General features: G+C 61.6%; 2 protein-coding genes across 7 annotated transcripts; both read left to right on the plus strand.

Annotated features, from left to right (window-relative positions):
• Window positions 1–6,973, plus strand: NOL9 (nucleolar protein 9). Its single transcript, XM_068658428.1, has 12 exons — window positions 1–268; window positions 343–568; window positions 780–907; window positions 1,125–1,263; window positions 1,813–1,909; window positions 2,644–2,741; window positions 3,528–3,689; window positions 3,871–4,159; window positions 5,024–5,135; window positions 5,268–5,445; window positions 6,193–6,326; window positions 6,644–6,973. The coding sequence occupies exons 1-12, from the start codon at window positions 50–52 to the stop codon at window positions 6,770–6,772; spliced, it is 1,911 nt and encodes a 636-aa protein (XP_068514529.1). The 5' UTR covers window positions 1–49; the 3' UTR covers window positions 6,773–6,973.
• An 881-nt stretch (window positions 6,974–7,854) lies between these two features.
• On the plus strand, window positions 7,855–23,098 carry PLEKHG5 (pleckstrin homology and RhoGEF domain containing G5). Of its 6 annotated transcripts, none has more exons than XM_068658481.1 (22): window positions 7,855–8,027; window positions 12,591–12,667; window positions 15,804–15,933; window positions 16,047–16,149; window positions 16,277–16,337; window positions 16,437–16,528; window positions 16,606–16,742; window positions 16,818–16,966; window positions 18,645–18,830; window positions 18,942–19,112; window positions 19,190–19,285; window positions 19,380–19,430; window positions 19,589–19,738; window positions 19,821–19,931; window positions 20,004–20,153; window positions 20,240–20,377; window positions 20,460–20,579; window positions 20,655–20,787; window positions 20,900–21,015; window positions 21,089–21,258; window positions 21,335–22,135; window positions 22,217–23,098. In XM_068658481.1, exons 1-22 carry the CDS (start codon window positions 7,961–7,963, stop codon window positions 22,224–22,226), a joined length of 3,219 nt encoding a protein of 1,072 aa, XP_068514582.1. In that variant the 5' UTR covers window positions 7,855–7,960; the 3' UTR covers window positions 22,227–23,098. The 6 variants fall into 6 exon arrangements, with proteins under 6 accessions (XP_068514582.1, XP_068514583.1, XP_068514584.1 ...); XM_068658482.1 differs by having other exon boundaries at window positions 16,289–16,337; XM_068658483.1 differs by lacking the exon at window positions 7,855–8,027 and adding an exon at window positions 10,030–10,232.
• Window positions 23,099–23,130: the final 32 nt, after the last annotated feature.

Consider the following 23,130-nt stretch of genomic DNA (forward strand, 5'->3'; position numbering starts at 1 on the left):
GCGCGGCTCTCGCGAGAGGGGCGGAGGCGGCGGAGCGGCGGCCGCGGCCATGCCCGCTCGGCGCGGCCGCCCCCGCCGGGCCTCGGCCCCCGGCCGCTCCTCAGCCACCACCGCCGCCACCACCCCCCGTGGGGGCCGCTCCGAGGCGGCCTGGCGCGAGTTCGCCGCCTCCTTCGTGCGCGCCGGGATGGTGCCGCCGGCCGATACCGGCCTGGCCGCCGTGGAGGCGGCGGAGGGAGCCGCCGTGCTGCTCCTGGCGCCTCAACAGGTGGGCAGCGCCCGGGGGGGACGGGACGGACCCGCTGCCGGTGCTGCTGCCTCACGCCGTCTCCCCCCCCGCAGGCGCTGACCTTCACCGGGAAGTGCCGCCTGCGCTGCCTGTACGGTGCCGTCCGTGTGCTGGGCTTCGCCATCGGCCCGCACCAGCCGGGGCTGCCGGTCTTCTCGCCGCCCACACACTGCGCGCTGGCCCTGGAGGCGCTGCCCGCCGCCCGCCCGCCCGCCGCCGACCCCCGGCAGCTCCGCGCCGCCGCCCGCGCCGCTATGCGAGCGCACCGGGTCCGCCGCCGTGAGTGGGGAACGGGGACACCGGGGGGGACCGGGAACCGGGTGGGCGCCATTTCGCGTGTGGTGCGGTGCGGGCCGGGCCGGGCCGGCCGCCATTTCGCGTGTGGTGCGGAGCGGTGCGGGGCCGCCGCCGCCATTTCGCGTGTGGTGCGGTGCGGGGCCCGGCCGCCATTTCGCGAGTTCTCAGGGCCCCGCTGTTCCCCCCCTCACAGAGGCGCGGGTGAAGGTGATGGCGAGGTTCTCGCCCGAGTGCGCCGTGGTGCTGCTGGAGCACCTGGACACGCCGGTGACACGGTTCCTGCTCAGCCTCCCGCCGCTCTCACGGCTCTTCGAGGCACAGGTGAGTCCCAGGGGGCACCTCATGGACACCCATCTAGGTGGGGCTGGGTTGTGCCACCTTTGCAGCTCCTCCACCAAAACTAGCATCCTGTGGAGCAAGAGGAGCCAGCATGTGCTTGGCGTGCCTGCAGCAGTCCTGTCAGTACCCAGCAGCACAGAGCACACATCTGTATGGCTTCACATCTGTCTTCCCAACCTTTTTTTCTGCTCTTCTATAGAAAAAGGAAGAGTCCAGCTTCACAACAGAGGATGCAGTTCTGGCATCTGTCGGTATCGTGAAATGTAGCCCCGATAACGGACTGCTGGTGTCAAAGAGCATGTTCCTAGCCCTGGAGGAGCTAATACAAGCATGTTGTGGTGAGTAGCATGGACTTGGCAGAGCTTTAGTGGCTAGAAAAAAGAAGCTCAGAGTTTTTCATGAATTATAATTAGGGGAAAGAGTACATCTTAAAAGGAACTGATTAAAGGACATACTCTTCTTGAAGCAGTGTGCAACCTGAGCTTATACAGCACCTGGGTTGGGTTTGTGTCTCTACTGCCTGATAAGCACTTCAGTGGTATAAAGATATTTCTCAACTTGATGTCAAAACTCCTTTGGTTTTGCTCTTTGTAGTGTGTAAAAAAACATCTTTATCTAACAACATTAAAAATACCGTGAGCAGTTGGAATTAATACCAACTGTGTTGTAGTATTAGAGCTTTCTCCTCCTTTTAGGAGCCTCTTCCCTTTATATTGATAAACTTAACGTGCTGCTCTTTAAAGAACTTATTTTATTAAAATGCATCATAGTCAGACCACAGATTCTGTAGGTTTTGCAAGTTGTTTTCTTTCACAAATTTATGTAAATAGGGCACATCAGAATAACTCCCTGTCAGCCCCTTTCAGAGAATGCTTTTTTCCCCCCAGCGGAAGATGAAGGTGTCCCTGTCATTATGGTGTGTGGTCCAAAAAGCATTGGGAAGTCAACATTTAACAGATACCTGATCAATCTGTTACTGAATCAGTGAGTTTTTTTTTCATGTTGTATGGCTCTTTAAGTAATGCATGTGATTTAAGAGAAGAAGAAAACTACCTGCCAAGATGCTCAAGAATGTTGTTTTCACTGGAAACTGGTTATCTTCTTTTTGGGAAAAAAAAAAAGCCTAGTTATCTGTTTTCTTGTCTTTTCTGTATTCTTGCAGAAAAGCTGCATACTGAAATATTTCTACTGAAATACTGCTAACAGCAGCTTGGACCGTATGAACACCAAACAGGGTTTAGTAATAAGTTGAGATTTATAACGTTTAAAAATACACCGAAGGTTATGACTTGTTATTGTCTCCAGATTCTTGGCAGAAAAAGGTGTAGAAGCTTATTATCTTGGCTACTGCATGCTAAAAATAAGGATTACAGAATTCATAAATATCAAATAGCTGATCTCAGAGTGCCCAGTTCATATGAGAGAGGCGGTACACTGATTAGCACCTCTTCTGATCTACTGTTCTCGTTACTCTTAAGACTGGATAGGTGTGAAGCTATTGTCATACAAGCATATGATATAAAGTACGGTGTAGCTGAGCCCTTTAAGTTCTTGCTTAATACTTGCTCAAGCAAGAGAAGGGCATAAGCAAGTGGAGGTTTGACTGTTTAGTTTAATTTTGATGACCTGGAACAAAATCAGATTGTGCTTTGTACATACTCAAAGTCATGTCCTTTTTCTTCTAGTGGATGCTAACATATGGGCTTCTTTCACTGCAGCCTTCCCTCCGTTGAATATATGGAATGTGACATAGGTCAAACAGAATTTACGCCGCCTGGATGCGTGTCTTTAAGCAGTGTTACAGAGCCGTTTCTTGGTACGTGCTTTGCTGTTTTCGGCATTTTCCAGAAACATCTTTAATTCCCAGAAGGTGCTTTTTGAGTAGGGGCTGTACTTCAGGCAAAGTTGCCGCATCTACTGAAGGTGCATGTAAAGAATAAAAACCTGTAAATGTTTTCTTGCTAGGGTTGTGTAAGATCCATGTGAAAATATTGATAAATAGCATGGAGCCATTCTCCCTTCTTGTTTTTCTTCCTCTATATTTTAAAGGGAAGATTTGTGTCTATAAGCCAGTGGAACAGGTTGTGACGTGTCAAAGTAGATTTTCAGCCTTTCAGATTTGTCGGGTTGCTTTGGGAAAACTTGTCTTAGTTATTAGTCTCTGCAGGTATAATTAGTTTGAGGAATGCCAAGTAGATCCATATAGATCAGGGGCTGTTGTCACTGGAGGGGGGGAAAAAAAAAAAAAAACAAAAAACCCTATAACCAGAGAAACTGTTAGTATTTGTGGTTCTGTGAATTTGGGTCCATGTCTATAAAAGATATTATCCAAGTGATTTGCTTTTTGGATAGCTTGTCATAGGAGACTGTGAATTTTTAGAACTTATGAACAAATAAATAATACTTAAAAATAAATAAATAAATAAATTGCATGGAGTCTGCAACTACAGAAGAACTTGTTTTGCAAGACTATATGAGAATGACTGTTAAAATGCTAAAAGAAGACAGTTTATTTCAAAAGGGATTGCTTGTGGGTACTTGACAGGGATGGGGGGTTGCATTTCAGTTACTGGAAGTATTAGAGGCTTGTTCTTATTTTCAGGTCCACCATTCACTCATCAGCAAACGCCACGTAAGATGGTGTATTACGGACAGACCAGCTGTGAGCAGGACACAGAAAGATACATCGATGTTGTGAAGTACGTGTTCAACTCCTACAAGAAGGAAGTGCCTTTAGTCATCAACACTATGGGCTGGGTGAAAGGTAAACACGGTTAATCTATTCTGAAGAGACACGAACCTAAGCAGTATGCCTCTACGCTTCCTAGAGAGTCTAGGATAAGAAAATAAGAGCTTACTGCGCTTGAGCTATTGTCAGTCTTCCATAACAGCACTGAAATTTCTCTGCAAGGTGGCAGTAATCGAGTTTTCTCTGCTTCCTACAGGCGAGGGTTTGCTGCTTCTGACCGACATGATTCGGCTGTTAGCGCCCACTCATGTGGTTCAGATGGATGTGTACGACTGGAAGGCCATGGATCCACTCACCCCCGAGTACGTTCACCTCGCTCCTGGCCTGTATACCAAAGGCAAACAGCAAGGCAAGAGCAAGCAAACGAATCTGAGTGCAGCAGAGAGCTGGAAGTCCTCTGAAGGAGAGGAAGATACATCAGTTCCTGACTATAAACTGCTCTATATCCACCCGGAGTTCCCTCGAGCTGGGGTTGCAGGTGAAGCGTAAGTAGTAAGTGCTGTGTGGTGGTTAATTTGCTTAATAAAAGTATGCTTAGTCCTGACAGGAAATTAATGACAGAACTCCTGCATAGGCCTTCAATACCCCTGTTAAATTGTTCAGATGCTATAAGGTTTATTGTCTCCTAATAAGTTCGCCTGTTGTTGTGTTTTGGTGGGAGGTGGTTGAGGGACTTTTTAAGTTTCTTGGTTTTTTTTTGTTTGTTTTTGGGGGCGGGGGTTGTTCCTCCCTGCACTGCTTCCAGTGTCTGCTATAAGTTATTTAGACTTCTACACTGGGCACACTTTATGCTTACAGAATCCTGGCTCCTTTTTTTCTTTTTTCCCCTAATGGGGAAGTTCCTTGCCAATTTCTAACAGACATAGATGGTCATGGTAATTTCTCTGACATTTCAAGTCAGTTTGTTTACATTTTTGAAAGGCATGATTTCCTGGACCTTGACTCTTTGTTGCCCATTTTGAATGCTTTCTGTTGAGTCAACTTTCCCTGAAGAGCTATTTAAGAAAGCAAGTGTACTGTTCTGTCTCACAGCTATATGAATAGCAAGGTTGGAGAAGGGAAAAGTTCTCTAATAAGACTTCAGTTTGATTTTGTGGGTTCTGTTTTATTTTTTTTAAAAGCTATATTGGATTACTAGTGCCTCTTCAAAATGCCCTAAAATCCTGTGATTCCTTAGAGGTAACAAAAATACGGCTCTAAATTTTCTTCGAAGATTCAAGTTCTAAAAACTTAACTTGTATGAGATAGTGGCTGATTCTGCATGGTGTACTCAGGGATGTCTGGGGGTTATCTGGCTGAATTGCTCCGTGTGTGCTGTCTTTTCTTGATTTGTTGCGGTTCTTTTCCAGGCGAGTACACAGCAGCATCCTACGTGACATGTCAATACTAGGTTACCTTGGTCACCTGCAGCCTCCACACACAGGATCAGTACTCCCGCTGCATAGTTTTGTGCCATACCAGGTAAATGAGCATTTTTGAAAGACCTGAGATAATGTCTCTCTGTCTCAGGTTTTGTGTACTTAAAATTATCTCTGAACTCAAACCAAACTTACGTTGAGTTAATGAAACAGTTTTTTTTTTCTTTCCCCTTAGGTACCTTTTAATGCTGTTGCACTCAGGGTCATTCATACGGATGTTGCTCCTACCAATATCATGTATGCAGTGAATGCCAGCTGGGTCGGGCTCTGCAGGATACCAGACGAAATCAGATGCCAAAACGATGGGCCAGTCCTGCTGACACAGACACCGGTCTGTGATTGCCTTGGCTTCGGTAAGTGAGCCTGGGAAACCTTAGGCTATGTTCTCATGTGTCATGTTTTAACAGGTATATTGCCGAATGGAAAGAGTAGAGTAGATAATTCCATCAAAAACAAATGGAAAAGTAGGATTTGATTGAAGAACAATCAAAAATACATTTTGTCTTCTATTACAAGCTGTGCTTCAAGTCCTTCGCTTCTCTGTAACTTGTGGCATCAGTTAAGGAGAATGTCACTGAGCAGCATCTTCTGTAGCTGGCTTCTCTTACTTGGCCTTTCATAGCTTGACAAATTACTCACTTTTTGGATTCGTGTCTTCAATAGAAGATTCCAAATGGCTTATACAAAATTCTTCAGCTGTCTGTGTGACTTGTTATTTCACAGCTGGTGGGGGGGAATGTTTTCCTTTCTCTAAACAGAGCTGCAACTGTAGTGTTTGTGGCCTGAAACATGCAAAGATTTCTCTAAGTACTGATGTTTGCTGTGAAGACGCAGTTCCGATTTTGAGGAGCTACCTTGAATTTCTGTAGGAACACAACAATGAACGAGGATAGGCATTTTGAGATGTTAGGCGCTCTTACATATGCAGAGATGTTGGGAAGGTGGGATACAGAAGTGCAGGGTTATTTTTCCTCAAGATGTCTTGAATCATTTTCTTGGTTCTGGAAAAGCTACTTACTCAGAGAGCTTCAGCCACATTCACTTACACAGTCCGAAGTGATTTGGTGGAGTTAGGACTGAACTTTCTATGTACTTTTCAGGAATTGTCCGAGGGGTTGAGATGGAGAAGAAACTTTATCATGTCTTGACACCGGTGCCTCCTGAGAACCTGAGACAAGTGAATTGTCTGTTACTTGGGAATATTGCTATTCCAAACTGCGTTCTTGTGAGCCAGGTAGGAGTTGTTTGGGAGGAGGGTGGGGAAAAAAGGGACAGGCTTGCTGGCAAATTCTCCATTTTCTTACTCTGAGGCTTATGTGTGTCCAGAGATGTCTGGGCATTAGCAGATGGTCATACTTGTAGGAAACTGCCCTTAATTCATAAAACCAACTGAGATAATGTTCTTGTTGTTTTTCAGAGATCAGAGTGTATCTTCAGTGATAGCTTTCTCCTTTTCTTCCACTAAACTCTTATCAGTCTGTTTAAAGGAAGGTGTTTTCAATTCAGCTGAAGATACGGGTCCATAAAGTTGTTCCTATTTTTTTTTTCCAGGAAGGAATTGAGGGAGAGATCCCTTATGTCACATCTGAATATAACTACAACATTCTGGGGTCTGGGAAGCTGAAACAGAAGAAGCATTTCAAGAAGAGGGAGTATTCTTACCAGTGTGATTACACTTGAAGACTTTAGGACCTCTGACTGCAGGATTTCTTTTATATGGCAAGAGGCAAGTGTAGTCACCGAAGCACTGGCTACCACAGCTCCAGAGAGACCCGGAACAAGTTTCTGATGATGTGTACATATTAAAACATGTCAATTTTTAATAATGCTTTATATTTTCAGTAAGTATTTTGGTGTTTTGTAATAAATACATTAAAAACAGTGGTTTGGTTTGATTTTTTCCAAAGCCTTCCCTGACTTGGACATGGCTGTGGGTGGTTACCAGAAGCTTGTCCTTACTTAAAGTAGTAGCTTGTAGCATGAAGTGATTCTCCTGCAGCCACTGATCTTGCTTTTTTCAGCCTTGGTTTGCTCTGGCTGTGCACCCTGTTGTGGCTGAAATTAAAATAGTAAGTTTGGGTGTAAAAAGAGCTCTGCTTCTGCTGTGATTGTGCCATCCATCTCTTTCTAAAGGCAGTGTGGAAGAAGTAGAAGGTAAAGTGGGCTGGAAGTGGAGAGGAATGCATTACCCCGGTACTGCACAGAACAGCACTGTGCTCGGTCTCAGTTAAGTCTCATCCAGTGAAGGACTAGAGGAATTTTTTTCTCACTTTTTTTTTTTGGGGGGGGGGGGGGGCGGCAATTTGCACCTGAGCGAAGTGAGCTTGGGGGGAGTCACGCAGAGGTGAGTAAGGGCTGAACCTAATTGGGAACACCTAAATAGATAAGAGGAGGGCTGGGCACTTAATGCATCCGCAGCTGTGAAGACAACCTCCGTGCTGCCCGGTGCTGCAGCCTGGCTGTGCCCGCAGCCCCGGGGGGCTATTTAGGCGCTGCCCTTAGCCCCGGGGAGCACCCGGTGCCCTCCGCAGCCCCTCGGGGGGGGGGGGAGCACTCTGCGGAGAAGGCTTTTACCTGGCCCTGGGGGCTCGCTTGATGCCCTGGAGTTGTGCCCGTGTACCCGTAACCGCACGGACCCCACAAAGGGGCTCGAGGGGCGGCGGAGCTCGAGAACGAACGGGGATGGATGGGGGGGGGGGGGGGGGGGCGCTGCGGGAGGTGCGGCGGGGCCGGGCCGGGGCGGAGCGGGGGCGGCCGCGCCTCCGCCCCCCGCCGCGGCGGCTGCGGGCCCGGTGCGGGGGCGAGGGGAGCCGGCGGAGGGAGCCCCCCACCCCCAACCCGCCCCCCAAAGGGGCCGGGGGCCTGGCCATGAGCTCCGCGGCGATCAAACGCGGGTCCCCCCCCCGCAGCTGGCTCAACCTGCGCCGGGCGACGTGTGAGTAACGGGGGGGGGGGCACCGGGACCGGAGGGAGGGGGCGGGGGGTGTTACCGGGGGGGCGCCCCCAGCCCCGGCAGCGCGGTGGCCGCGATCGTGCCCCGGGAGCGTTGGGGGGGGGGGGGGGGGCGCTCTCAGCAGCCCGGTCTTTGCCTTGCTCCCCCCCCCAAACCCTCAGCAGGTAAAGGGGGGGCGCAGGCCCCCTTCTCGCCCAGGATGGGGGCACACTGTGGGTAGCAGCCACGCTCCCCTTCCCCAGTACAAAAACTCAAATTTAGTTCCAGGAGTGACTTGGTGTGAGCCACCTGCTGTGTTTTGGTGCAAAAGCGCCGTAATCAATAGGAAATTGATGATTTGGCACTTAAAGCATCAGCAGCATGTTAAATACAACAGGATCCATGCTTTTTTTTTTTTTAATCTAACATACCAGCAACGATTTTCTGTAGTTCTGGCCACCTTTTCTGGCAAAGGGTGCCTGGAAGCAGCAGAACTATGCCGAGCATGTGGTCCGCGACGAAGACGGTGTTGATGATGATGAATTTTGGGGCTGGAATTGTCTCAGCCTGGCTGATCTTTCCGTGCAGGTTTTTTTTTTTCCTATTTTAGGGAGAGTTTTGTGCAGTGCAGGTCCCTGTCTCCTGGTCCGTGCCTCTGTGGCTGCCTCGCTGTCAGCTGGGGGAGAGCTTGGCAGGGAGGAAGCGATGGTGTTTGAACCCGTTCCTCGGGACTGGTGGGCAGAGTCATTGCCGTGTTGGTGAAGTTCTGCTCTGGGGATTTGGCTGGGCGGCACTTTGTGGTGGTGCTGGCAGGATCCGGCCCTCCCGGCCTTCCTCAGGCAGCGTGGGTCAGGCCTCCAGGCCCGGGCCTGCTCCGTGGGCACGTCCCCGGTCCCCGTCCCCTCTGTGGGAGCAGGCGTCGCTTCAGGGCTCTCCCTTCTCCCCCACAGTCCCCAGAGAGGCCTGCATGGATGGGTTTATTTGATGAGGATTTGGCCCCTTTGGAGGCCAAGTCCACATATGGAAAATGCGTTTTGATGTAGACAGACCTACAAGAGCAGGCCTGGGGCAAGAGGCCAGGAGGGGAGCTCACTGCAAGGGCAGAGCTGCACACCCCAGTGTCCCACAGCGGGGCTGGGGACTGTCCCAGTTTGGTCAGGAAGGGGCTGGGGGGGCTCACTTGGGTTTGGCCCCAGCCCCGTCTCCTCCTCACCACCTGCTGGTGCCCCAGTAGGGGGGCTGAGCACCACCACCACCACCACCACCAGGGCTCCTGCTGGGGGCGCGGGGAGGAAAGGTGCCGTCTGCTCACGCCGCCTGTGGGAGGCTTTAAGCCCAGCGCTTTCCTCCTCGCTCAGATTTAGGGGAAAAATTCCATTGTGTGAGCCAGGGGAAAGCTGGAACAAAGCTCAGCCACGATCTTCAGACTTGAATCACAACCAGGTGTCTGAGCGGGAGCGGTGCCGGCAGCTGTATGGGCTCAGCAGCGCCTGCTCACGGCATCGTCCTCGTCGTGCCCGTCCCGGTGCTGCTGCCATCGGCTCCCTGCGATCCGTGCTGCTCTTCGGGCCATGCCCGGTGTGGCCGAGGTGGGGGCCCCGTCGAGCCGCGGCGCTCGCCCCCCGCTTCCCGCAGCATTCCTCCCCCCAGCCCTGGGACGGCACGGCTAGCGAACAGCCCCGCTCTTCATGCCGATTATTTTAATCACAAGCGTGTCTTGTCTCCTCAGCCGAATTTCTTTCATAGACGGCGGAAAGTGAAATTTGTGCAATGTCTGTAGGAGGCTGAAGAAAGGGCCTTTGTGCGCCCCGTGCGCGGGGCATTGGGCAGCCTCCAGCAGCACCCTCCGCCACCCCAGAGCTCCCAGCTCACGGGATGAATGCTCCGCTTGTCCGGAGACCGGGACCTGCTCTTAAAGCCGGAGCCGGGCCCCCCCGGCTAGTCCCACCGGTGGCCCCGGCGGGGCAGGCGCCGTGGGCACGGCTCCGTGGGGCCGGCCGAGCCAGCCCCCCCTGGGCACCCGGCAGCGAGGGCAGCAGCGCCGGCCACCCCGGCCTCCAGGCCGTGGCCCCAGGATGTTCCTGTACTGGAAGAAGCGGGGTGCGTACGAGCTGGGGGCTCTGCCCCCCGCGCTGGCAGGACTGGAGTACGGGGCGGTGGAGCGCTTCTCCTGGAGCTCCAGCCTGGACATCACAGAGGAGCTAGCGGGTAGGTCGCGGGGGATGGAGGCGTGCGTGGCTGCGATGATGGGCTTGGTGAAAACCCTCTAAGCCCTGCAGGAAGGGAGAGGAGCCGGTGTGTGTGGGGGAACGGCAGCGGGAATGGGGATGCTGCGGGTGCAGCTGGGGAGCACCGGGCGAGCTACCCCTGCACCTGCACGTGGGTGCACCGCTTCCTTCTGGTGCAAATACATCTGAAACTGTGAGTGGCTGGTGTGTGCGGTGACCGCCCTGCCTTGCAGGGGTCAGCAGGAGCCACTGGGAGAGCTGGGCGCGATGAACCAGCAGGAGCTGGGGAGAGGAGCTGGTGGCGGCAGGATTCCTTCCCTTTCCCTGGCAGTGCCCGTGGGGACCCAGGCACCCTCCTGCTCCTGCCAGATCCCGGGGGCTCCCTCTGTATGCACGTATCAACGAGCTCCTCTATGGCACACCTAAGGTCCTGCTACGTGCCTGAGCTCCCGCTGCTGCGGTCCGTGTTTGGATAAAGCTGTGCCGTGGGCAGCGTGTCCCCGCGGGGGGACAGCCAGGGGCTGCCCGTGGGCAGGTTGCTGCGGCTGCGTGCCGGCACTGCGGGCTGCTGTGCCCGTCCTCACGCTCTCAGGGAGTTTGGAAAACTTCCCCTGGCTGGCATGAAAGAATTTCTTATTTGTTTCCGTTATTATTCCTGATAGGTCAAGTGAAATGATAATGGTGGCGGGGCGGCGTGAGGAGGGGCTGGAGCAGCCCAGCGGGTGCTGCGGGGCGGCCGTGGGGACAGAGCGCCCATTGTGCTCCCGCGGCGCGGGGACGGCGCGTGGGCAGCGGGGCCCCACGGCAGCCGCGGGGCTCCCGGCCTCTCCCACGAGCACCGGGACCAGCCCTGCCTGTGGGTGCCCATGGGGGTCCCCGTGGGGGTGCCCCTGGGAAGCTTGAATGCGGCCCTCACCCTGGGTGCTGTGCCCCGTGGGGACCTGGTGTCTGCGTGCGCCCCAGCACCTCGTGGGCTCCCCGGAGCTGCTGCAACAGGTCCTGAGAGCGGAGCCGGGGGAAGCTGCAGCCTCGTGGGTCTCGGCACAAGGCGGCTGCCGGCTCCCCCGCCCCGGCAGGGCAGAAGGCAGCAGCTTTTCCACAGACTAAACCTAACCCGGCCTTGGCCGCGAGCCCGTCCCGCTGGGGCCGGGGCAGAAGCTGTTTTTGTTGGCAGGAGGGATGCGAAGGGATCGGCTGTGGGGAGCGGCGGGGAAGCCCCAGATGAGCTCCTGGGGCTGGAGCCGCTGTGCCCTGCCTGCGCCAAGCCCTGCCACGGCTCCGTGCGTGGGAGCCCCCGGCACAGTCCCCGTCCCCGTCCCTGTCCCCGTCCCCAGCTCCCTGCAGGAGGGCGCTGGCTTCGGGGCCTGGAGCCCGCCGGTCTGCCGTGAGCCGCCCGGAGTCTGTTATTTTTAAACTATTAGATGCGACGTATAACAAAAGCCTTCAAAATAGGATTTGTCCCAAAGGCCGATTTAACTGTTAGGACTTAAAGCAGCTCATAAGCCCCTTTGGGGGCCGGCGAGCGGCGGATTTAGCGCTCCCAGCGCTGCCCTCGCAGCCGTGGCCCGTGCCTGGCGTGGGAAGCGGGTGCAGGACGATGTCCCGCGCCCCGGCCGGGGCCGTGCTGCTGGGGCCAGCCGCACCCCCGGCACCTCGGGGTCCGGTCTGTGCTGCGGCTGCTGCCCGTCAGGAAATAAATCTCCATATTAGGGCAGGTTTGGGGCTTTGGGCCCGTTCCTGAGTTTGCAGCAGTGGGAGTTTGGGGAGAGCAGCGTGCGTCATCGCTGGCAGCGCCTGGCGCCAATGTCCCCATCCCAGGGGCAGCTCCTGGCTGCCCTCTCCTGCCATGGAGCCGTCCCAGGCCAGCCTGGCCCCGTGTTTTGGGGTGCTGTGCACGCCCAGAGCAGCAGCCCCACGCTTTGGGGCCGGAGTCAGTGGGTCCTGACACTGCCAGGGCAGCGCAGGGTGCTCCCTGCCCTTCAGCAGGCGCAGTGCTGGGGTTTGGGCACAGGGTTTTGGGGGTTAGGGCAGCCAGGGCGTTACCAGAGGCTGCTGCTGCTCAGGAGATGGTCTGTCCCCAGCTGGGCTGCCAGCTTCCACTCTCTGCCCTGTGCCCAGAAGGTGGGCACTCACTGTCTGGTCCCATCCTCCTGTACGGGTTATGGGGCAGGAGCAGCCTCGGCTGAGCCCCAGCACTTTACTGAGTTACAGGAGCCGTGTGTGTGTGTGTGCGGAGTGCAGGAGCAGCAGCACCCCCACAACAGGATGGGGTGGGCACGGGGCTGTGGGTACAGGTCCCCGTGGTGCCCCCAGTGCTAACCCTGCCTCTCACCCACAGACGAGCGGTGCCCGGTGGACGAGAAGGGGCTGCAGTGCCAGCACCCCGACTGCGCCGACAGGAGGAGGGCGGCCAAGGTAGGTCCTGAGCCGGGCAGCGCCGCTTGCCTGCCTTGGCTCTGTGGGCGAGCAGGGCAGCGGGCACATGGCATTTGGTGCATGGCTGTGCCCTGCTCCTTTTGGCATTACCAGGGCGGGCGCAGGCTCCTGCGGTCTCGCCCTGGCTCCCCGGTGCCGGCAGAACCGGTCGGTGGAGCCGGCTGGCCGGCAGCCACGGGGCACCGAGCAGCCTGCACTGTGCCGGAGCCGTGAGGCCAGTCCTGGCTGTCCCGTGCTGCCAGGAGCTGCTGTATGGGGCCGTGCTGCCCCCCCTGCCCTGTGCAACCCCGTTCGCCTTCGTGCTGGTGGCGTGGGGCCGTAGGAATCACAGCAGCAGCGCCAGCTCGCCAGCCCTCGTGGGAGAGCCCCAGGGAGCGCCGTGCCTGCACCCTGCTGCTCCTGCTCCACCGCTGGCCCCGGTGCAGGAAAAAAGCCCCGGGCGGCTGCTGGGAGCTGGCAGGGAAGGGCAGCGGCTCCTGGCAGCTTCGTGCCCTGCGTGGCCACCCGTGGCGAGAGCGCCGGCCCCTGCTGGGCATGCGTCTCAGCAGTGTCACGGTCCTGCTGCCCCTGGGCACCCGCAGGCTTGTGCACAGCGGGGATTTAACTGCACGGCGGCAGCTTCCCCGTTTCCCCACCTGGTGTAATTTAGGCTAATCTAATTGAGCCCGTCTGTCCTGTTCCCGGTGGGAGCGCACCGCTCGGCAAGCCGGCACAGGCAGCCTGGACGTGCCCGGGAGGGAGGGATCCTCTGCGCAGCTCACGGCTGCCTACCGGGGCTCGGCGTCAGTGCTGCGGGGAGCGGGTGCCACGCAGAGCCCCTTGAGGAGCAGCTGCACTTGTGCCCTTTGTGCCCGCGTCCATTTGGCCGAGCAGCAGCGGAGGAGCAGAGGGGATGGGAGTGCCCCGGGCTGCGCAGGGCCCCGGGAGTTAAGCAGTGCCGGCGGCTGGAAGTGCCCCATGCCACCTCTCCTAATCTTGTTGATCGCTAATGTAAAGCCGGGGTGGATTTAGGGCCCCTTATCTCTGGCTGCTCGACCTGCTGGCTCGCTCCGGGGCTGTCCTCGCTGCTGGTGCCGCAGTGGCTGTGCCGGCTCCCGGTGAGTGCCAGGGTTTGGTGGGTTGGGGGCTGTGGCTGTGGGGAGGGGGCGCGGTGCTTGGGCCCTTCCCCACCGGCACGGTGCGATGCTTGTGGCCTCGGCTGGAAAGGCACCACGGGGAAATTCCTGCGGCAACAAGAGCGACGGCTGTTCGGTCCTGCAGCCCTGGCAGCACCAGCGAGGGCTTTTATTGTGAGCAGATGAGCGGGGCTGCTCTGCTTATTGACATCAGGCGCTGGCTTTTGAGAGCGCTGGGGAGGAAATAACGCCGCGGTGACCTTTCAGGCAGTGAGTTTCAGACGGGCTTTGCTCCCCAGCTCCTTCAGAGCCAGGCTGATCAGGGGCAGCCCTGTGCCAGCAGCCCCCCCAGCATCCCGAGCCGTGATCCCGCAGGAACGTGGGCACATTGAGGGCACCGGGAGCCGGGCTGGTGTCCCCTTCTGTGTGACACCCATATGGCATTAGGGGGGCGCACCCCAGAACCGCCTTGGCCCCCTGCGGCCGGTGCCAGGCGAGGAGTGCACAGCACCGGGCACGGGGCTCGCGGTGGTCAGCAGGCGTGTCGTGGCCGTGTTTGCACGGGTGGAGCTGCTGGGTAAACACTCGGGCAGGGACACACGTGGCGCTGGGCTGCGGCCGCTCGCCAGCAGAGCTGGGAGGGAGCCGCCCGGACAGCCCTGCCACCGGCACCGGGCACCCCTGAGAGGGACAGCGGCACGGGAGGTAGCGTGGGGTGGGGGTCCCAGGCTGGGTGCTGAGCTCGGGTGCTGGGGGTTGGGACGTGTGGGGCTGTGGTCGGGGTGCTCTTGGGGCCCTGGGGCTGCCCCAACCCTGGGGTGGGTGTGCCAGGAGCTGGGGGGTCAGGGCAGAGAAAAGCACCCAAACCCGGGGGTCTCCTGGCTGCCTCTGGCTGCCCGAGAGGTGCCGGGGGGGGCCCAGCAGGCTTGGGGCTGGTGCTCGCTCCTTCCTGGCCGCGTGGGATCTCTTGTGCGGGGCTCTGTGGGGTGTGCAGAGGGAGAACAGAGGGGCCACGCAGCCACACGGGGTTTGGGGCACGAGGCTGGCACGTCCCAGGGGCCAGGCTGCATCGGTGGGTGCCACGGCGGAGGCTGCCGGGCGGTGGGTGTCGAGCAGGGGCAGGTGGCCCCGGCGGGGAGCGCGCGGGTGTCGGGAGCGCGTCAGCACTGACCTCAGCAGCGCTGGGAGGAAGGAGGGCAGGAAGCGGGGGCGGCTGGAGGTGCTCCGGAGCTTCCTCCGCCGCGCAGGCAGGGCCCGCGCCTCCCGGGATGCTGCCTTGTGCCGTGGGGCCCCCGCCGGCGGGGAGCGGGGACGTGCCCCCGGCACGGGTTTGCAGCCACCGGCAGCACCACGGCCTCTGGTGCGGGGCCAGCCGGAGCCCCCAGCGAGGGGTCACGGGCCGTGCACCGCTTTCGGGGCTGGCCAGGGGTTTAAAAATAAATGCCTGTGAATGCCCGGCTGAGGCTGAGGCCGCGTGCACAATCGGAGGAAATGCATCGGCTTGCAAGCATTGTTTTGCTGCAGACACTTGCTTCCTTCGTCCTGCCGTGGGGACACTGATCCTGCAAACACAAAGGGGCTTTGGAGCGGCCCCACAGCCTCCCCAGGAGCCCCGCAAGGCCCTGGCGCGCCCTCAGCCCAACCAGGGGCACCGGCAGCGTGCGGTGGCTCTGGGGAGGCTCGGGGACACAAGGCACAGGTGGCTGTCCCCTGGTCCCCTCCCTGCCTCCGTGGCCAGGCATCGTGCAGCCTCCCTGCCACAGCCCCGTGGCTCTCGGGGGTCCCCACACAGTGCAGCAGAGCTGGGCTGGGGGCTCCGTGTTGCGAGGCAGCACCAGCAGCCTCGTGGCTGTCCCCTGCTCTCCCTGCCATCCCCGTCCCCTGCCTTAATGCTGCCCCTGAGCCAAGAGAGGCTCTGAGCAGAGCACAGCAGAGCTCAGCCTGGGGTGGGGGTCCTGCTGCCCGGCCCCCCCGCCCCAGCCCAGGGCTGTGCCCCGCAGGTATGCCACCACGCCGAGTGCCAGCAGCTGAACCACAGCAGCCCCCTCAGCCTGTGTGAGGTCTGCGACGGCCGCCTCCACGGCGCCATGCACTTCGATGGCCACATCCGCTTCGATTTGCCCCCGCAAGGTGAGCCGGGCTGGACGCGGCCCCAGACCCCTCGGTGGGGACCCGTGCGGGGCTGGCGGACCCCATGTGGGGCTGGGGGTCACGGCACAGCTCAGCCCCACGCCCATGTGCAGGCTCCATCCTGGCCCGCAACGTGTCCACCCGCTCGTGCCCCCCGCGCACCAGCCCTGCCTCCGATGTGGAGGAAGACGACGAGGGACCGGCGGAGGGCAGGGGGTGAGCCGTGGCCGAGACCCTGCTCAGGGCAGCTCGGGGCAGGGTGGGTGCCCCTGTGGTGCCCGGACCCTGCGTGTCCCCAACCCGCGGGGACGCCCCGGTCACCCTGCCCGCGCTGTGCCCGCAGGGACAGGAGGAGCTCGGCGCTGAAGCTGCCCAAGAAGAAGGCTCGGCGCAGACACACGGACGTAAGGCACCGTCCCGCTCCCCGTGCGCTCAGGGGCTGTGCTGCGGCCCCATTTGGGAGCCCAGCACTGGGCCCTCGGTGAGCAGCTCATCCCCCGCAGGACCCCAGCAAGGAGTGCTTCACCCTGAAGTTCGACCTGAACGTCGACATCGAGGCGGAGATCGTGCCGGCCATGAAGAAGAAGTCCCTGGGGTGAGTCCACCTCCCCCGCCCGGGTACGGCCCTGCTGTAGGGACCCCGCGGGACCCACGGGGCTGGTGTCCCCGCAGGGAGGTGCTGCTGCCGGTCTTTGAGAGGAAGGCGATCGAGCAGAGCAAGGTGGACATCTACCTGGACCAGTCCAACACGCCGCTCTCCCTGCACTTCGAGGCGTACCGCTTCGGGGGGCACTACCTGCGGGTCAAAGGTGCGGAGAGGGCTGCGGGGGGCCAGGCCCAGGCACTACGGGGCTGGGGGCTCTGACGGCTCTGTGCTTCCACAGCCAAACCCGGGGACGAGCTGAAGGTGGAGCAGGCAGCACGCGATGCCCGGTCGGCCAGCCTGCCCATCCTGCGCCCTGCTGGCACCGCCGCGCTCTTCGGGACGGCGCTGGAGCTGGGGCAGGGCCGCCGGGAGGGTGCTGAGGTCCTGGTGAGTACCAGTGGTGGCCCTGGGGAGCTTGGGGATGGGGTCTCCTGTATGGCCTCGTGCCCCCCCTGGAGACCCGTGCTCAGCTCCCAGCTGTGCTGAGCCAGCAGTGCCGTGCCGTGCCACACCGCAGCGCCTGCGCCAGGCGTGGCAGCTCAGCTGGTGGCCCCACGGCCGTGCCACGTACGGGCTGGTACCAAACGGGCAGCTCCACGCCCCAGGGCCCCGCGGGGAGGCCCTGAGCTTCCACGCCGACCCCAGGGCTTGCCCTGGCTGCGGTCCCAGCTGGGACGTGGCCGCCGTCCCTCCTCGCCATGGCGCCTGGCAGCTGCTGTGTGCAGCCTCGGTCCTGCCCCATGGACCCTGGCCCCAGATAAGGCGTGGGGCCGGGCTCAGCACCACTCCCCGTGGGCACAGGTGCCACCTTTGCAGGGCCACGCAGCTCCTGCTCCTGGGGGATGTGGCCCCAGGGTACCCAGCAGGGGAATTGTGGCTGCCAGCCCCGTGCCGGAGGCTCCTGAAGCACCCTGGCTGTGTGGCCGGGGCTGGTGGCCGCCCGCATCCAGCACTACAATGCCTGGCAGCGGGACCAGCGCTCCCCAGCTGGGGCAAGGGGGCCGGTGGGCATGGGGCGGCCCCCACGGCGGTGTCAGCCCCAGCCAGGCCCCCGAGGGCAGGCAGGAGCCGAGCTGAGCCAGGGCAGCAGGGCTGGCACCACCCGGGATGCTGGGGAACAGCACGGCACGGTGAGCTGCGGGGCCACGCGTGGAGCACAGTGGGGCAGGTCCCCCAGGGCTCACCTGGGCACACGGCAATGCCTGGCCCTGCCTGGGGGCGGTGGGGCTCCCTCTGCCACCCACTGCCCTCCTGGGGGGGACGTGGCAGGGAGCAGGGATGTGCCGAGTCCCGTGGGCATGGGGGGAGCTGCATCCGGCCGCCCTTTGTGCCGGGGCAAGGAGAGGGCAGCGGCCACGTCCCCGCGTGGCCTTGGCGCAGGGATGCGGGGATGTGTGAGCGGGGCTGCGCCGTGGTGCCCGGGCAGGCGGGCGCTGCCTGGCTGGGACCCAGCTCCTGCGGCGGGCTGGGGGTCTTTGATCTTTGCCAGCGAATTGTTTGGGTCTGTTTAGCTTATCTGGCGAGGAGGGAAATTAGGTTTTCTGTGCTGGCCCCACCTCCTTTTGTTCGGAGGAGCCCGGCCAGAGCCTGCCCGACTTCACAGTTCAAGTTCAGAGCAGCTCGCCTGGGCGGGCGGCGTGGGGCTCGGGGCTCTCGGCCCCCCCAGGATGCGCTGAGCCGCGGCGCCCCGCTCTGCTGGGGCCAGGAGCGGCCGTGGGGGCCCTTGGGCAGCCGGGATGCAGGTACGCAGGTCAGTGCGGGCGCCGGCAGAGCGGGCTGGTGGCCCACGGAGGGCACAGCTCTGCGCGCCCCGGCACAGCACGGGTGGGGGGACCCGGGGGCCGGAGCTTGCCGTGGGCACGGCGCCGTCTGCACACAAGGCTGGCCTCGCTGCTGGGGTGCGTTGCGCTGGGGTCTCTGCCCCGCCACCATCCCCACCCCGGCCCCGTCCCAGTGGCACGGCCACAGCCAGGCGAGGAGGAGAGCAGGGCCAGGACGCGGCCCCCTGGGGCTGGCCCCGTGTCGTGGAGACGCCCTGGGGACACCGCCGGCTGTCCCCGCACAGGCTCCGGGCAGGCGGAGGAAGAACATGACGGAGTTCCTGGGGGACGCCAGCATCCCTGGCCCCGAGCTGTCCCCGCACGGCAGCGGCTCCCTGCCCACCAATGGCACCGACACCTGGAAGAACCGCGCCGCCAGCCGCTTCAGCGGCTTCTTCAGCTCCGGCGCTGGCACCGGCCCCTTCGGGCGGGTAGGTGGATATATGGGGAGGGGGCATGGGGGCAGCTCTGTGGGCAGTGCAGGGAGGGCCGTGCCTCGTCCCCTCCGCCCCTGGCGCATCGACTCCATGCTTCCTGGGCAGGAGGTGGATAAGATGGAGCAGCTGGAGAGCAAGCTGCACACCTACAGCAGCTTCGGGCTGCCCAAGCTGCCCCCGCAGCTCCGCTTCGACCAAGACTCCTGGGAGGAGGACGGGGATGACAGCAGCCTGGCGCTGGAGGACAGTTGGCAGCAAATCATCGAGGGCACGGAGGTAGGGCTGGGGGTGCCGGGGGTGGCCACGGCGTCCCCGCTCCCGGTCTGGCACGGCACTAACGCTCAGCCCCGCAGGCCCTGACGCGCCGGCAGTGCCACCAGCAGGAAGCCATCTGGGAGCTGCTGCACACCGAGGCCACCTACATCCGCAAGCTCAAAGTCATCACCGACGTGAGTGACCCTGCCACCCGCTGGGGACACCCGGCCACGGGTGCCCTGTGCCGCAGCGGCTCGCCCCCAACGGGCTCCTGCTCTGTCCCCACAGCTCTTCCTCTGCTGCCTGCTGAACCTGCAGGAGTCGGGGCTGCTGTGCGAGGTGAGCGGCGCCGCGGCAGGATGGGGATGTGCAGGGTCTGGGAACGGCGCGGTATCGCTACGGGTGGTCTTGGGGGAGCAGCACGTGGCAGGGGTGCATGGGGTTGGGACCCAGACCCGTGGTGCCGGGCTTTGTGCAGCTCCCCACCTACCCCGCAGGTGGATGCCGAGCGACTTTTTGGCAACATCAGGGAGATCATCCAGCTGCACCGCAGCCTGTGGAGCAGCGTCATGGCCCCGGTGCTGGACAAGGCCCGCAGGACCAAGGCGCTGCTCGACCCCGTGGACTTCCTCAAGGGCTTCAAGGCGGTGAGCAGGGAGCCCGTGCCGTGCCGGGGGGCTGCGCCGTGCCGTGCCGTGCCCGGCGGTGACACCTCTGTGCTGCCCGCAGTTTGGCTCGCTCTTCAAACCCTACATCCAGTACTGCATGGAGGAGGAGGGCTGCATGGAGTACATGCGAACGCTGCTGCGGGACAGCGAGCTCTTCCGCGCCTACGTGACGGTAAGGGGGGAGCAGCACGGGGTGGGGGCCGGGGACAGGGACAGGGCCAGGGCTGACACCCGCACGCCGCAGTGGGCCGAGAAGCACAAGCAGTGCAGCCGCCTGAAGCTCAGCGACATGCTGGTGAAGCCACACCAGCGCCTCACCAAGTACCCGCTGCTCCTCAAGTCCGTGCTGAAGAAGACGGACGACCCGCGCACCCGTGATGCCATCCTCACCATGGTACGGGGCACGGCGTGGGGATGCGGGCAGGTGGGCTCGGAGCGGGGCAGCCCCCAGCCCCCTCACGCCCGCTGCCCACGCTGCAGATCGGCTCCGTGGAGCACTTCATCAACCACGTCAACTCGCGGATGCGGCAGCGTCAGGAGCAGCAGCGCCTGGCTGCCATCCTCGGCCGCATCGATGCCTACGAGGTGGTGGAGGGCAGCACGGATGAGGTGGACAAGGTAGGCTGGGAGTGCCTGAGCTGCTGTCTCGTGCCACCCGGGCCGTGCCCTGCCCCTTGCTGATGCCCACGGCTCCCCGCAGCTGCTGAAGGAGTTCCTGCGGCTGGATCTGACGGCCCCCATGCCCGGCACCTCCCCGGACGACACCCGGCAGCTCCTCCTTGAGGGCAGCCTGAAGATGCGGGAAGGTAAAGACAGCAAGGTGAGGACCACAGGGGGACGGGGAGCTCGCCCCCCGTGCGCTGGCCAGCACCCACGGTCTTGCTCTTGCCCCCAGATGGATGTCTACTGCTTCCTCTTCACTGACCTCTTCCTCATCACCAAGCCTGTCAAGAAGGCTGAGCGCACCAAGGTGGTCCGGCAGCCCTTGCTGGTGGACAAGGTCGTATGTCGGGAGCTGAAGGACCCAGGTGAGCAGCCCAGGTGGGGACGGGGCACTGGGGCAGCTGGCCCCCAGCCCAGGGAGGTGCCGGCAGCCCTGGCTGGCCCCACGGTGCAGCTCACAGCCACCCCTGCCCACAGGCTCCTTCCTCCTCATCTACCTGAATGAGTTTGGGAGCGCTGTGGCTGCCTACACCTTCCAGGCCAGCGGGCAGTCGCTGTGCCGCAGCTGGGTCGAGGCGCTGCACAACGCGCAGGTGAGGGGTGCCGAGGGTGAGGGGGGCGCGGGGGTCCCGTGCCTGCTGCCCCCTGACACCTCCCCTTCCCCAGAACCTGCTGCAGCGGCTACGGCTGCAGGAGCTGCAGCGTGGGCAGTGCCAGCGCCTGCAGGAAGAGGAAGAGGAGGAGGAGGAGGAGGAAGATGGTGAGAGCAGCACCTCGGCCGCCAGCTCGCCCACTGTCCTGCGCCGCAGCAGCACCAGCCTGGACTCCCAGCAGTGGTACGGAGCGGGACAGGGGCTCTGCATTCCCCCCGGGCACAGCGCCGCCCCCTCCTCACCTTCCCCACTTTTGCAGCCCCTCGGACGGCTCCACTGAGACCATCTCGGTGGTGGTGGTGGATGGCGGTGACGAGCTCTCCTCCCCGGACTCGGACGTGGGGCCGTTCGGCTCCCCGTCAGACAGCACCTCCGTGAGCACCGGCACCTCCGTGAGCACCGGCACCTCCGTGAGCACCGGCACCTCCGGCAGCACCTTGATGAGGGAGCTGCCCACGGACACCCTGCCCCTGCCCCAGGGCCCGGCCTCCCAGCCCGGCAGCTGCCGCTCGGCGTCCATCGACAGCGCTTACGGCACGCTCTCGCCCGCCTCGCCGCGGGACTTGGCGCGGCAGCAGGATGTGGTGGCCGAGGAGGAGCGGGATGTCCCGGCCCCACGGCCGCCCTCACCCCGGCTGCGCCGCCGGACACCCGTGCAGCTCCTACCCTGCAAGACCCAGGTGCTCAAGTCCAAGTCGGAGGCCAGCCTCCTGCAGCTGCTGGCCGGCCCCCCGGCCCCGCTCAGCCAGAGCCGGAGCCTCTCTGACCTCTGTGCGGCTCCCCCCAGCCCCCCGCTCCCCCAGCGGACTGGATGTGCCCCGGGGCACCCGGCCGCCCCCAGCGCCGACAGCAGCAGCGGTGACTCCACGTCTGAGCTCTCGGAGCCGGAGGAACACGCGGAGACCCCAGGGCCCACCCTGGGCCAGCCCAGCCGTGCCCCGCAGCCCACCGCCCGCCGCACCCTCTCGGACCCGCCGTCGGCACAGCACCGCAAGCTGACGCTGGCCCAGCTCTACCGGATCCGGACCACCTTGCTCCTCAACTCCACGCTGACGGCCTCGTACGTGCAGCCCCCTCCCCTCCGCTCGCCGTGCGCCACGGCCCCGTGCTAACAGTGCTTCTCCCTCTCTGTGCCTTGCAGGGAGGTCTGAGAGCTGCCAGGGCGGTGAGGATGAGGATGGACGCGCGGCCGCTCCGAGGAGCTCCTCCTGCTTCTAACCATAGCGTAACGCCAGGGCCGGGTAGAGCGAGTGCCCGCCAGCTTGTGCCGGGATGTCACGCAAGCATGTGTGGGGACATGGAGCGGCCCCCTCTTGGGAGGACACGTCCCGGGCAGGGCGGCACCGGGCTGCCCATTTCTACGGCCGTGTGGGGCCGGACACGACGCACGGCTCGCCCTCGGAGCAGCAGGGCCGGGCGGTGGGGCAGAGCAGGGCTGCGCCCGGGAAGGCTGCGGGCTGGGGCGGCTCCGCGCGGGGAGGAGGGATCGCGATGTTGGCAGCGGTGAGCGGAGAAGGTGCGGGAGGGCCGTGGCGGGGGCGGCACGGAGCCGCCGGCGCGCGGGGCGGGAGGCCGGGGGTGGTGGCAGGAGGGGACGGTGCGGGGCTGGGGCAGGCGGTGGCCACAGGGTCTGGTCAGGGCAGGTGGGAGGGAGGCAGCGGCTGTGGGTGGCCAAAACCAGCGTAAGGAGCGAGGAGCCTTGGTGGCACGGGGTGAGGTGGCAGAGGCAGAGCGCTGGGTGCCGTCCCGTGCCAGGCTGTGGTCCATGGCCCCGTGGGGTTGCTGCCCACGGACATGGCCCACGCCGGAGCAGGGCACCCTCCTGGAGCGTGTATTTATTCAGCTTCGGGCTGTCCCTGCAGCAGCACTGCTGGGGCAGGGAGGTGACAGTGGCTGTGCTGTGGGCACACACTGGCCAAGGCCCTTGTGCTGGCTGCAGCGCGGTGCTGGTGGGTGGGGGCAGTGTCGTGGCCGCCCATCCTGCCGTTGCGGTCCGGCCGAGCAATAAACCTAGCTGTGTGCACGCTTGTGCCTGCCTCGCCTCTCCTTCGGGGC

The sequence above is a fragment of the Anas acuta genome, chromosome 22 (assembly GCF_963932015.1).
Source record: "Anas acuta chromosome 22, bAnaAcu1.1, whole genome shotgun sequence".
Taxonomy (NCBI): Eukaryota; Metazoa; Chordata; class Aves; order Anseriformes; family Anatidae; genus Anas; species Anas acuta.